Source organism: Seriola dumerili, unplaced genomic scaffold, assembly GCF_002260705.1.
Source record: "Seriola dumerili isolate Sdu_G_001 unplaced genomic scaffold, Sdu_1.0 BDQW01000149.1, whole genome shotgun sequence".
Lineage (NCBI taxonomy): Eukaryota > Metazoa > Chordata > Actinopteri > Carangiformes > Carangidae > Seriola > Seriola dumerili.
The window spans coordinates 13392342-13407466 of record NW_019174404.1 but is presented as its reverse complement, the minus strand read 5'-3'; the positions used below and the strand labels follow the sequence as shown (position 1 = coordinate 13407466).

General features: G+C 45.2%; 1 protein-coding gene across 1 annotated transcript in view; it reads right to left on the bottom strand.

The window, feature by feature from the left end:
* Positions 1–15125, bottom strand: part of LOC111225964 (latent-transforming growth factor beta-binding protein 2-like) — a 46611-nt gene that overhangs the window by 6126 nt on the left and 25360 nt on the right. The window contains exons 17-32 of the mRNA XM_022751030.1: positions 14867–14986; positions 14547–14669; positions 14315–14440; positions 14080–14205; positions 13768–13893; positions 13461–13586; positions 12802–12927; positions 11720–11845; positions 11332–11451; positions 11010–11135; positions 9118–9240; positions 8362–8490; positions 2591–2719; positions 1548–1682; positions 296–499; positions 123–215 (exon numbers count right to left, since the gene is read on the bottom strand). Coding sequence (XP_022606751.1) covers positions 123–215; positions 296–499; positions 1548–1682; positions 2591–2719; positions 8362–8490; positions 9118–9240; positions 11010–11135; positions 11332–11451; positions 11720–11845; positions 12802–12927; positions 13461–13586; positions 13768–13893; positions 14080–14205; positions 14315–14440; positions 14547–14669; positions 14867–14986 — 2058 coding nt within the window. The remainder of the gene's footprint in view (positions 1–122; positions 216–295; positions 500–1547; positions 1683–2590; positions 2720–8361; positions 8491–9117; positions 9241–11009; positions 11136–11331; positions 11452–11719; positions 11846–12801; positions 12928–13460; positions 13587–13767; positions 13894–14079; positions 14206–14314; positions 14441–14546; positions 14670–14866; positions 14987–15125) is intronic.

Here is a 15125-nt window from a genome sequence, read left to right as displayed (position 1 = left end):
TAACAGATTAAGTCTATCTATCTGGCATTAAAAGTTGCTGCAGGTAGAAATAAAACAGGGCATTGCACCTTTTTCAAATATATATCAATAAAACAAGTTAGCATTAATGAAAGAGAGAGTACCTATGTAAGGACGCTGTTCTCCCAGAGTTTGTGTAGAAGAAACAGGCAGAGGTAATAATCCACTACCATGAGGGCACAACTGGTTATAATCATCTGAAAAATAAGAAATGGCTTCATTAGTAAAATGAAAGGGTTATAAAGTCTCAATACAGTTCATCTGCCTCTTGTTGTACCTCTTCCCGGGACAGGACAGGCGTGGATCTCGCAGTTGTCCCCCCAGCCCGCCCCCACCGTGCAGCAGCACTCCTGCTTGGTGGTGTTGCGAGACAAAACGTTGTCGCAGAAGTTGGCATCATTCAAGTTGTAGTAACACTCCTTCCTCTCTTCAGCTGAGGTAGCAGATGGAGGGACTTCAGGAGCGACTTCCGGGGTAGTATCTGTGGTACATGGACAAAGACAGTATTTCTTCAGCTCAGGGAGGTCAGAGGTCACGGTTAGCTACAGAAAAGGAAACTTGGCAAATGCTCACTGACAGAAATGCTTGAACTTAAATCTCCCTATTGAGGTGGGATCACCGAGGACATAAAGTTACAGTAGCTCTGGCACTTCAGTAGCACATCATCACACAGCAACAGCATCAGGTGGCCTCTGCTCTTCATCCATCAGAGTGTGTCCACATGCCTCCGGCAGGTAGTGCATTACCCTCGCCTGCCACTGCTGAGCCTGCTCATTTGTCCAAAGGCAAGGGCTTAGGCTTTTCGCCCTTAAGCTGCTGGCTTAGCCAAATGGAAACACTGGCATGTGAGTCAACACACCATTCACTCTCACATGATTGATTAACACACGTCGAAAGCAAACAGCGGAATGTGGCAAAAAGGTACACAAAGGCATAGCTGGGGTTTAGTGCCCAGGCAGAAGAAAAAACATCCCCGCTGAGGGCGCGCCGCTTAATAATGTAAATACGCCCAATTCGTGTACACATACGCCTATCAAGCCTGAGATGTGATGGTATTTCCATGACTCAAAAGGCTCGTTCTGTCATTCTGAAATTGCAATATATTGCATATCTGTAACCTCTGCACTGACGCTCATTTGAACATGGAAGAGAGCAATGTGTCTTTGGCGGTAATTGCCAATAACTACACCTTATCCTTGTTTGTCTTGGTGGGGAAATTGGTTTACAGTAACTAGGGCCTTGGGGCATTTGCTTGGCTCTCCTGGAGGAGTTATTTCATCATTTGTCTGAAGGATTAGGCTAATACAAATTTTTGTAGGCAACCCACCCAACCATAACTCTAGCCTATAAAACAAATGGAAAGAGCCAGGTCAAAAGATACTCTAAGAGACGTGGAGTAAGTAATGTCCACCTCGTCACCCTTGTTGTTTGGATAATGAGAGACGGCTCATTAAATCAGGGAAAACTCCGTCTCCCAACGATGGGATGGAGAATTAAGTCCTGTGAGTCACTGTGAGCGCTAGTCCTACCCAGGGAGCGGCACTGGCTGGTGATGGGATCAAATTCCTCATTGTCGTTGGGGCAGATGCACAGGAAGCTGCCATCGACGTTCTCACACAGGGCCTCCCCGCACAGCGCCAAGCTCATCTCGCACTCGTTCACGTCTGCGAAAGACAGAGGGAGAGGAGGGCATGAGGTTGGCAAAGGATCAGGCACAGGACGCACAGGAATGTGCTCAACATGGTCAAGGCAAGGTTGTGCAAAAGCATAGGCACGAAATAACCATCTTTATCGTTAATGAAATTATATCTATCGTGAAAAAGTGAATTATAAATATATACATTTCTTTATTAAGTACCGTATACTATAGATTTGTACAGACATTTTTTCCCAATGGATATCTGACGAATATAAAACGCTGTAAGTTGTTCAAATTTGCTAAATATAGTAAAAGTTACCCAACATGAAGTTGGAGATGAAGTTTGGTGATTTTCTCAATTTTTTTTATTGTTAACAAATCCCACAAAAAAACCGCAACCAACAATATGTTGGTATGTCTCGGTTCCTACTGAAGATGTAAATCTTAGTATGGGTACAAATATATACTTTGATTTTCAAAAAAGGCTGGATAATTTCCTAAATCAGCTGGGCACTGTAGTTTTTAGTAAGCATTGCTCAAACAGGAAAAATTGTGCTTTTGTTATGGACTATCAACACCTGCAGATTACTACATGTTAGTCGTTCTTGTGAGTATCAATGGCAGCAGGACAGTGTGCGGGACCGAGTCAAAGACAAGACATTACAGTGCCCACGCTCATTGTATTAAAGCAACATGTCATCCACTGCAATGTTATGACTCACAATTGTGTTTTGACTCGGTTTTTAAACAACAATGATGTTCTGTGGCACCGATGAGAAAAGCTCCATCAGGCTTTGGCTACACAGAAAATAGGCTCAGTTCATTGCTGGTTTTCTTATTTTCATGGATTCGTTGACAATAAGAAACTAGAAAAATATCACCAGACTCATCCTTTAGCTTATCGTGAATATTTATCGGAGAGCAGCTACACACCAACACATCTGCTCATGTCTCCCGGCGGGTTGGTGTAGCCTTGGTCACACTGGCAGCGGAAGGAGCCATCTGTGTTCTCGCAGAAGCCGTGGTTCCCACAGATGGTTTCATTGAGGCACTCATCAATATCTGTGCACACAGAGAGGTGAGCGAAACGTTAATATTTACAGTGTCCGTCTGCACAATAGACATTCAAACTGCCTCGGTAAACACAGCACTGCTTATCCAAAATAAACATCTCTACCATTCTGACCTTACAATAACAACAGAAAGCACTTCCATCATAACATCTTAGACGCAGTGCAGTGATAAGACAATTCATTAAGGGGGTTTTCAAACTGTGGTGTTTGTCAATTAATTCAGGGAGACTTTCTCTCTGCGTCAGTACAGTGCATCTGAATGTACTGGGATCTGGAAAGCTCCAAGTGAATGTTTTCTGGTTGTGTTAATGGAGTGAGAAGTGACACTTAGGTCACTGGGACGTTGGCAAAATGTAAGCGATGGAGGAGTTTACAGCCTTTCAGCCAGCATTCTGCATTCTCCCAGACACTTTACAAGCAGCTGGAGAAAGATGGCTGAAAGTTCAGATTTGTTGTGAAGAGGTTTTTGACAGTGCTCTGGCAGGAAGTGCTTTCCATTGTAATCAATGAAATCTGTTTAAACCCATTTGATTTGTTATACATCAGCTGTAGATTTCCTTAAAAATTAAAATGCTCCTATGAAAGGATTGTGAGGATACTGCGAGACTTGATTTTAGGCCCAAAATGGTAGTCAGTAATCAAATCTGGCAGCTGGCAGCCCGTAACAGTTCCTTCTTTGCATGGCAATAAATCATAAAGCAAGTTTAATAAACCCAGTGGAGCAACGCTGCTATATGTCAGTGTATGTGCAGAGAGAGAGCGAGAGCGAGACAGAGAGAGAGAGAGAGAGAGAGAGAGAGAGAGAGAGAGAGACGTGGATATGGAGACAGTTAACACTGGACCATGTAACGGCACTGCTGATTCCCTACCACTCACTGTCTAAAGGCAACATTTGTTAGCAATTTCTGACATACACGATTTAGTATTTCTTGGCGTCTCGGGTGCAGCAGAGAGGCCAAAGACTGATACTGCTGGAGGGCAGGTCTGATTATAATTGTTTAAAAAACAGTCAGAGACATTAATGATCACACTTTAGTCACGTGAATTTGTCCTCTGGTCAGTTAGACTTGCCACCGGTCAGTCTTCACATAACTGTTTCTTGACAAGTAAGATTTTATTGAGTTTTTCAGTTCTATTGAGTTGTAGATTTTAGTGACAGTTTACTTGTTTTAAAGCATAAACAGACATCTTGTTCTTTTCAGTTTAAAAAAAAAAAAAAAAAAAACAGTTAGAAAAATCCATTCAGCCAGTGTTGTAGTTACACTGAGTCAGTGCTTGTATATTTCCTGAAAGTCAAGTGGGGAATATTATGACAGACAGGCCTATCATTTGATATGAACTGCACTGATGAAATTAGAGGACACACCACTATGTCTGTTTTATCATAACCATGACTTTGTTGACTTTTGAGTTTCATAACAACCCTCCATGGCCATTCCATTCAGAGTTTCCATGACTAATAGTAACTCCTCTGGAGTGGCTACAAGTTTTAGAAAAACAGGAAAACCTATTTCAAATATGGAAAAAATTCAGACAATAAAATCACAACAACCTGAATAATTAAATTACAATTTGATCAGTTTCACTTAACAGCCTCATACTTGTAAAGCTCATTCTGGACACGTCTGCTCGGTTAAGACAAAAGCTCAGATGTTTAAAACAAACTGATGTTCTGTCATTCACATGTTGTCTAAAGCAGTTTTATTTTGCCTCTGAGCACTCATAAAGGTTGTATCCATTGAAGAAAGGAAGGAAGAGGGCCAGGGAAACCACAACCGATTTGATTTGATTTGAACAGTGCTCTTGGCCAGAGCCCTGTCTTCCCCTCCAACACGGACAACTGCTTTCTCAGGCTTGCTGGGGGACTCGTCCTCTGTCAGTGTTCCTGTCCTGACTTGGCCACTTCTCTAACATGCCTCTGGGGTCAGAGACAGGGGCTCCCACGAGCTTATAAAACTGCAGAGACAAAATTGTCTTTGTCATTTGTAAAAACCTTTCACGGGAATTGCTGTAAAGGACCAAAATTTCTAGAATAGACTTGTGGGCTCAAATGGCTGCGAGATCATGGAGGAATGGATGGACACATACTGAAAACCGCCAACCCATCGGATTTGCATTTTGCAGCTGGGGAGTGAGATGCCGAAATAGTGCAGAAGTGGCGTAGTTTTTTGGACACTTTAATATGTTGCATGTAACTGAAAAATATGAGAAGTATATTCCCAAAGCTCTATCAAGAATATTCTGAGAGTAAGGTGAAGGGTATTGTGTATCGAGAGTTTGAGGAACGTTTCCTCAAGTGTGAAGCACTTAAGTGGAGTTAGGAATGTTGGAATGACAGCGGCCGCCAGCTGGGAGGTCTGAGAGGAAGGCGATGAAAGCTCTCTGCTAATATATGAAATAATCAGTGTCTGCAGGCGGCTTTTCATTCATGTGTAACGTGGAACAAAATCTTTTGCGAACCACATGTTGTGATGAGACGCAATCAAAGTATCATCCCAGAGAGGAATGAGAGCATCGAGACCAAAACAATTTGAATGGCCTTTGTTTTTTTCTGCCTATCTGACTCTGGTTTGTGTTTTAGTAGCAGCACTGCTTGACCAGCCATTCAGATCTGTCATCCAAGCGGAGAGAGTCAGCTTGCTCATCATAGACAGCACTAATGGTTTGTGGGAAAAAATGAATAATACAAAATGAGATAACTCCAAGAGCGAGTCTCACACCAGCAGGACACGGGATCGCCTTTCTTAGTCTTTCCATGCAATAATGAGTAACGTTAGGACACTTGCAGCGCTGTAAATTACCCGCAGGGAAGAACTGAGGCAGGGAAGAGGGTAAGGAGTTGAGCTGAGATGAGAGAAACTGAGGTTAAGGGGCGACCCTGGCCCAATATGCACCTATCCTCATGGTCTGACCCAGGATTGGGGGGGAGTGGAGGGAGGTTAAGTGTTGGTCTCTGTGCCATGTGTTAATCCAGAGCACATGGTGGCAGGCAACGTGTATATGGGAATCAGTGACTGTTGGCTCACCCTCCGCAGCCTACACCTCTCCCATATTCTCTGGGCAACCCCTTGTGTGATTGGACCCATATGTAGAGGTTACTTCAGATGCGACTGGACAAAGCTGAGGTGAGGTATTTGTTTTCAGTGAAGCATGTTAATGCGCTTTATCTGACTTTATCATATTGTGTGTGTGGTTCTATGAAAAAACATCATCTTATGTCTGCACAACGGCGTGAGCAATCACACACACACACACACACACACACACACACACACACATGGTAAAGTCTTTAGATTTCCATACGTTTAAAGGGGCGGGAGGTTGGCAAGAGTGTGACCACAGACAATTTCCTCCCTTGGGCAAGTCTTATTAAAGACAAGGCATAGCTTGAGGGAATTTATGAGCATGATGTTGAGTTAAAGCTAAAAACAATAACCTGGGAATACACACATTCAGTCATTCACACATACCACTGTGTACAGTAACGTGGCGGGGCTGAGTGCAGCCCTCATAGCACAGTTGTGGCTGACGCGCTGCTGCGGAAAAAACCCTGTTTTTCCCTTTTGTATCATGGCCTCTAAATCTAAATGAGCACTGCGACCAGAGCCAAAGACAACCGCTGCCCCTTCGAAAGGCCGGTGAGTAAAAATAAAACAACGCCCCTCACAGAAACAGCAAATTACAACGTCTGGCCTCTTCTTAAATATTTGATGATTTTTACAAGCAGACAAAAATGCCCCAGAGTAATCGAGCTCCCTCCCTGGACTTTTATTGGGGTGACGGCAGCATCTCCCACAACTTCCCATCGTGAGGTGAAACAAGCCACTATTGTGTGTAGTGTCGGGCTTCTGAGGGTAAGAGGGCTTGGTTCTCAAACTGGGGCTGTGAGTCAATGCTGAGTGTTTGTTGTGGGGTCTAGTGAAAACACGAGCAGCTGGCGTCCCAACATAGCAACAGGGAGAGAAGATGGTCAGACGTGGTCATAACTGGGCAACCATACAAACACGTTAAACTGGGAGTTTTGTGACGCCATAGGGGACAATGTGAAGCTGTTTCAATCAGGTCCCACCTAAAGATTTCATCATGCTCCACGGGACATGTCAGGTAGGATGATGTGTGACATATAGCATATAATAAGTCAGTGGAAGCCTTTGTCTCTTGTTACACTTGCCAGGGACATAGTTAAATCACACACCAATGCGTACTACACTGATGTGTTTGGACTCTAGAGGAGCTGAGGTGAACAGCTGGTTTCAATCTGCCCTTATCACACTACAGGCCCCTGAACCCTTCAGCTGGTGCCAGACAGACAACGTTATAAAGTGCAGTGAAGAGTCAGTGGCACGTAGCCGGGATGAGGGTGATGGAGGGGGCGCAGGTCCGATCTGCCTCTGATCAGCGCTGCAGCAGCATATTCCCCCCTGATCTCCATCTGTTGATTGTCCAATAAAAACTCGGGGTTATGAGAATATGTGAAGCTGCACCAAACTCCGAGTGAATCTCTACAAAATCGTTAAAGTCTCTGGTCCTTTTTCTCTAACACAAACACACGAGCAAGGATGCAAAAAAACCCGCAGTCAACCACATGCACACACACTCACACTCAAACTCACATACACAGACAATCACCCACAAACACCCAAAGCTTCCAGCTTCAGTCCAACACATCATTCCAATCCGGTGCTCTCAGACTGCTTTCCCCTCTTCGCCTGTCACTCTCCGATGACTGTTTGGATCCCGTCTTAATAAGAGCAAAATATTTGGCCTTTTGTTTTTGTCTCTCATAAACCCAACTTGTTGTTTTATGATTCTGTGAGAGCAACAAAGGGAAGCAACGCAGCACCAGAAAATAAAGAGAGATAAACTCACATCGTTGTGCAACAAACCACATTAATGTCTCGAGCCCGAGGTGTCTAATCCTGCCAGTAAACACATAGTAAGGCTCCATGTATTCGGGAGGTCATGGAGATGTGTCTGTTGTTGTTGGCCAGTTGCGGGCCTAGATGTAGAATAATTGCAAACCTAGCCAGCAAACGCGGGTGACCGGGCTCCTCCATAGGGAGTACAAAGAAGTAAGGGACCGTATAAGCCGGCCTGACAATCGTATCCCCTCACAAAAGGAGAACAGCAGTGATCAGGTTCCACCTTGTGTCTCTGCCAGAGGCACTCCATTAGCTCCGTTGTCAGAAGGATGAGACTATTATCGGCTGCTGGCCTCACACACTGCCTCCAGTGACAGTGCACTCTTCTTTCTAAAGTGCCCCAATTTCAGGGGCCACTTCACCTCATCTCCCCCATGCTCTCTTATGCGGGAGGACTTGGAGAACCTGATAGCTTTTGATTCACATCGGCCCCTTTGTGTCTGCGTGCCAAGCAGATATCATTAACGTTGCGAGGAGGGAGAGCTGTAAAGAGTATGTGGAGTGGTGAGTTGATTTGAGGCTACTCTCTATTCTCTCTCTGTCTATCTTTAACTACAGCATGAATGGTAAATGGACTGAATTAGGGAACATGTATGCTACAAGAATAGGTAGGCTCATTCTTTTGGGCCTGAAGACAGTTGGGCTGCACATTTTTTCTGAACATAATTGTATGTGCTAGTATTTAACTGTATGTGGTTTGACCACTCACCACAGTCTGTGGTGTCTTCTCCCTCAAGGCCTGGCTGGCAGCCCATGAAGCACCGGTAGGAGCCGATGGTGTTCTCGCAGCGCCAGGTACCACACACTGAGCCTCCAAACTCTTTGCACTCATCCTGGTCTGTGGAAAGAGAGAGAGAGACAGATGTTGGTTAGTGACTGACAAACAGAGGCACAAACACAACCACATGTGCAATCAGACTCTAACACGGACACACGCACCCCCGCACACACAGTATTATTCCCTCCACTGCTCCTCAGCTTCCAGCGTAATGGCTGTACAGCAGGAGTCGGCCAGGGGGCCTGTGGTGTAGCTGTCCTCAGTAAACGCAGCAGGCAACAGGAGTGGCCAAGAACAATATTATCACAGCAACTAAAGAACTTGTGAAGGAGCTAAAGGGAGACGTTCCAGAGGGAGAAACACCTCCTGCTCACAATGGGGTCATTCATACTTCCCTCGGGAGAGAGGGAGTTCAGGGCTCCAGCCACGTAATCCAGGCACCCCTGAGTCCTGAAGCTATGGAGGAAAAACCTCTAAGCCAGGCTTGGACACTTTCACTGGAGCCCAGTCCCGACTGGCTATAGATAATCAATCATATCCAACTGTACGCCTCAGCCGAAATGCAGCATGGCGATCAAACAGCTAATGCTGACATGTTGGTTTGCTCAGAGAGAAGAAACTTCCGGGATCAATCATCACTATGACATACACAACAGGACATCGTATGAGAGTTTCATTCCGTCTTACCTTCACAGTCGGCCGTGTCGGCGTTGAACTTGAAACCAGCCTCACACAAGCACAAGAAAGAGCCATCAGTGTTGAGACAGTTCCCCCGAATGCACACGTTGTCTTTGCTGCATTCGTCCACATCTAAGGCAGAGAGAAGGGCAAAAGAAAGACGGACTAATTAAGAGAGATAATTGGGGTTGAGATTTGTTACATATTGATTATCATTAAATATCCCCATATATCCTCTGCCTTCATTCAATCCACAGGGAAAACCGCTCTTTTTCATAAGTAGCACAAAAAGAATGTGTAATCAAGCGCTTGTCTGAACACAAGATGCATGGGCCATTTGGAGCACTTATCGGTGTACTGGCAAACAGGAAACAAGGGGAGAAAAAACCTCTACCTCAGCTTTTCAGGCTGAGAACATTTCCCTCCGACTCGTAAGAATTAATAATGAACGCTATATGCTTGATTACCTGTAGATTGGTGGATAATTGCAGCATTACAACATAACTTATACGGTACTTGGACCTGGGGTAAAAGGTGGAAGAAAAGGCAGGAAAGCGGAGAGAAAATTAATCAAAGCCTGTCTTCCTTTCCCAACCTTTGATAATCAGATGAATCTTTCAGAGACGACAAGGTAAACACCCATTTGCAAAAGATAGGGAGGGGGGAAAAAATCAATGCTCCAGACTATAAGTAAACACATAAATATGCTGTGACTGGATATCTTTGGAGTTAATTCAAGGGCTTCAAAGCCTGTATTGAAAGGCAGAGCAAGTCTATGGCACAACCTGATGATTTGGATTAAGTTTAGATGTGTTTCAGTCTGCTGTCAGTCCTTTAGTATGTGTGTTCTGTTTTTGCTGAAAGACTGGCCAGGTTGAGGCCAAGCATCATTTTGGCCTCACCTGACTAAACCCCGCTTTCATTCCCATAAACTCACGTACCCTCATCTTCCCTTCACCTTCCCCTGCAGGCTCATGTCAGAGGGGTCTGGCTTTTATTGTGTCAGCACCGTACACACAATGGCAGACTGCAAGAAAATATACGACAACTGCTGATTTATAGGATAATTAGAGCCCTGTATTTGTTGTGGCAAGCAGCCAAAGTACCTGATGCAGGCTGGGCAGTTTGCTTAGAGTCTGCAGACGATATCTAAGGTACTCCAAGGCCAAAACCCTCAGTGGAAGAATGTCCCTGTGCAAGGAGGGACCCAAGTCCTCTTACTCTCAGCCATTACAGCACCAAGCCAGGGTCTCACAGGGTCCTGGACCCAGAGATCCAACCCTACCTGCATCATATCATGACAGGATATTTCACTGCCAGACAGCCCTCTATTTATTTAACTTCACCTCTTACCCACAACACCCAGCAGAAATAACACTGATCCAATTCTGACATCCTAGCCAAAGTTATTTCATGTATTTTGACAGCGAATGCTCCGGTTTGTTGAAAAGAAAAGTCTTCCTTTGCTGATGATCAGGCTACATTTTTTTCCCCCCATCGCTGTGACCAGAGGGTCACTGGGTGCGGCTGGAATAACATCAAACTGATGTCCGAGCTGAGAGCGAGTGAGCTGAGACAGTTGATGAGGACATGGTCCATTACACAGAAAGGCTAGCCTGAGCACCCATGCCAGGGGTCCCAGGCCTGGCCTCAGCACCCAGGGCAGCATGGTTAGGACACTCTGTCTGTCAGCCTGCCTGCACTGAATGAAGAAACGTGTCCAAGCCAACAAGGTTACTGTAAAATGACTTGAGCAATATGTGCTAAAAACCATTATTACATTATTACCAACTTTCTCCATTTTTGACTCTGCCTCACCCAATTACACAAAGCCCATAAAATTCATCTAAAAAATAATCTCCCATTGCTGTTACTGTTCATGCTGCAGTGTGTTACTGCACCTTGGCAGCCGGTCCTTCCATCAATGGTGGTATATCCATCAGGACAGATGCATGAGTAGGAGCCCTCAGTGTTCAGACAGTCTCCTTCTCCGCAGATTCCCACAATGGTTAAACACTCATTGATATCTGTCACACACAAGCACAAACATACACACACCACTGTGTCAAGATGCCAATATGAGGTAAGCCGCTAGAAACGGTTAACCACTAATGGTATGTTTTATGTGTCACATGATCCACAGTACATACAGTATGTGTGTGTGTGTGTGTGTGTGTGTGTGTGTGTGTGTGTGTGTGTGCGTGTGTACATATATATATATACCTCTGCAGGACGTCCCATCCACCAGCTCCAGACCAGCAGGGCAGGAGCAGCTATAAGAGCCGTCGCTGTTGGTGCACTGGCCTCCGAGACACAGGCTAGTGTCATCACATTCATTCACATCTGTATTGACACATACACAGACGTCATCGGCATGACACATTCACACCAGCTGTAAATCACTGGGTCTCACTTCAAATTTGCCCAAGTTTTGTCATATGGATGAAGAGCTTCCAGACCACAGTGAACATGTCAGAAAAGTCATGCATCATCTACATCAGCGAGTAATGACTTATTCTTACTATAGTGCGTTGGAACAGATGACTGTGAAATGGATTGCGCAGCCATCGTAAATTTCAGTGACCACAGCGAACCACCCACTGTACCGTACCTTCACATGAGAGCCCGTTGGGCGCCACCGTGAAGCCTGGGTCGCAGGACATGCAGGAGAAGGAGCCCTCTGTGTTGGTGCAAACACCCGTGGGGCACACACCTGGGGTTTGGCACTCATCGATGTCTGAGAGACAGAAGAAGAAGAAGAGGGAAAGGTTAGCTATAGGTTATCGTACTAAGTAAAGGGACCTCTAAAGAGTCCACTTTTTGATAATTCACTCTCTTATCTGTTAAAAACTGTTAATGGCTTGGTGTGACTCAGCCAAACATAGAGTAAGAAAAGCCCTCTTTATTAGATCGCACTGACAGTGTTTTATTAAAAAGAGTGGAAAGATAAGTATGCAGGATGGTCACTGAATCCAAAACAGCAAGCTATTACAGGTGGCGTATAATTACTGTATCTACAAACAGTCACTGGCTCGCTGTTATGTGATCATTGGAAATTCCTTGAGCCGGTACAGATTGTATTTCTTACAGAGAAAATAGTGCGGGCCATTGTTAAGTGATTGAGACGGCTCGGTTTTGCCTTTGGGTGAACAGAGCGAGTTCAACAGGGCGAGCTCGCTGCAGTACATGGAAGGCAGGGGAGTGGTTGACTTCATTTCAAATTAAGCCCTTAATATTTTCCATGGCATCAGAGACATCCATTAAAATCCTATCAGAGGCCGACTTGGACTCGGGCTTGTTTTGTAAAACTTTTTCCCAGAGCAAAGACACATATCAGTGGGGGATCTTCCTCTCGGGCTACATCCACACTTCCACTGAAAAACACACCGCGGTATATATGACTAACTGAGGCCATGTTTGAATCCATTTAAATAATCATTCCTTTTCTGCTTCCCATGAAGTCATGACAGATCTAACCTCCCTGGATTCGTCAAAGCAGCCGTTTCGCTGCATTGATCTCATAAATCATGTCATGACAAATTACTGAGTACTGTAAAGATTTTCTGTAATCATGTTCTAGGTCTAACGTGGTCCTCTATTACTGTGGTCTACTGTAACTTTGGTCCAATGTTCACGATAGTGGCAGCTAAAGCTTTCCTAAGTCAGGTAGGTAAATACATTATGCAGTCTTACCCTCACAGCTGTATCCGTCCTCAGTCAATTGCATGCCGGCTCCACAGCTCCTGCAGGTGTAGGATCCCGGGGTGTTCAAGCACAGCTGGCCTGGGCACGCGTTAGGCACCGAGCACTCATCCACATCTGGGCACAGATACACAGACACATCATAGCACAGATTATCATCTCTGGCTTCAAATAAATAAAGCCCGCCAGTTGTAATCAGTTAGATCAGTAATCACTGGAACATGGAATTACAAATGTCGACACCTCTGTCTTTTTAGCTGAGCTATCTGCAGGACATTCGCCTGACATCATCCTGTTCTATTTGAGGGCTGGTGTCTCATTGTGTTGAGCAAGGATTAAATGAGCGGTGCCAGAGGCGGAGGGGTCCAGGATCCAGCTATGATGTGATGTCTAGAAGGAGTATTTTGGGATTTTGAGCACAGATGAAGGGGCTTTTAGTCCAAGCTGTCACACCTGATGCTGTTTACATACAACCTATCCCAGCTGGGGAAGATGTTCCAGAGAGCTGGCACATTCACCCTTAACCGCAGCTTTGATGGGTATTAAAGCATGATCTGGCATGCTTGAATAGAAGAGGCTACACACACCTGTGTTCAAGCATACAAACATAACAAAGCACATTCCTGCACAAACACAGACAATAGCCTCACCATCACACTGTTGTCCATCCTCAGAGACTCTGAAACCGGGTTGACAGACGATACATGTGAAGGAACCCCCTGTGTTTGTGCATGTTCCCTGGGGGCATGTAGTGGGCAGCGCACACTCATCAATATCTGGCGTGAAACAACATACACTGTTAGATATTCTCTGCAGGACTGGGATGTCTCTGCAGCCAAGACAAAAGCTCCAAGTTCACAAAGGAAGGCAAGAAGGACTTTCACCACCAGCTCTATGAGTCTGAATTTAAGATACATGTGATGTTCCTTTCAGAGGAGTGGTGTGTAATAAACCAACCTTCACAGAGCTCCCCGTCATAAGATACTGTGTACCCTGTAGGGCAGTTCTCACAGGTGTAAGAGCCTTCTGAGTTTAGACAGATCCCGTTGGCACAGGTAGACAGGGACTGGCACTCATCAATATCTGTGGGAAACATGTGCAGATCAGCACAGACATCTCTACAAGACTGGATAATACGTGGAGGGAATTCAGTTCGGCAAAGGAGTTTTAATGGCAAGTTGACAAACCGCCCCGATGTGTTGAGTGAGTCATTAAATAGTCGAAACAGCACTAGAGATTTATACTGAACGAGCTGTAGACTGGATTTACCTTCACACCTCTGCCGGTCTTGAGACACTCTGTAGCCAGCCTTACACCTGGTGCAGGTGTAGGATCCCTCCGTGTTGGCACACACCCCGCCCAGACACAAGTCAGCCTGGGCACACTCATCCACATCTGACAACAAAAAGAGCAAATTCGCCACAGATGGGCAGACAAATCATCACTATCTAAAACGATCAAAAAGTGCAGTTTAGTGGAAATCATTAGACAGCAGATTTCATACCTTCACATCTCAGTCCATCAACAGATGGTCCGAACCCAGGCCTGCAGTTCTGGCAAGTGTAGGAACCTGCTGTGTTGATGCAAATTCCCGCAGGGCATGCATTACCAGTTGCGCACTCATTGACATCTAACAAAAAGAAACAATTTGCAGACATTATGCTGCTGTCGAGAGAGCTCCGCGAGCAGAGTATGCAGTGATGAGTTACACCCTACATAGATAATCCTTTGCAGACCTTCACAAGCTTTGCTGTCTGAGGTGACTTGGTAACCATGGTTACAGGTGCATTTGTGGGTGCCGTCCAGATTGACACAGCGGCCGTGGAGACAGACTCCCGGGAGCACACACTCATCCACATCTGGGGAGAAGATAGAGAGGATAAAAAAGGGGGCCTCAGAAAATAAAGGCAACTGCTAACTCTTTGTAGCCTCTTTATGAACCTTCAATGGCGCCGCAAGGCTTCTGTATAGTAGCACTGTGGAGAACTATTCACAGAGCTCTTACTTTGAACTGGGATGTTAATAATGTCTGACTGATCTCCTGACAGATAGTTACCTTGGCAAATGTTGTCCGGTGAGAGTTGGTAGCCTTGGAAACAGTTGCACCTATAGGAGCCCTCAGTGTTGACACACCTACCATGACCGCACATCGTTTGGTTCAAGCACTCGTTTACATCTGAGGACAGAAGGGATCAGGATAGGACACATGAATGGGAATATGATTTTAGGTTTTATCCTGCCACAATTACACTGTGATTAAACAAAGCATTGAAATTTTCATCAAAAACATCCAACAGCAACATATCAATGCCCCG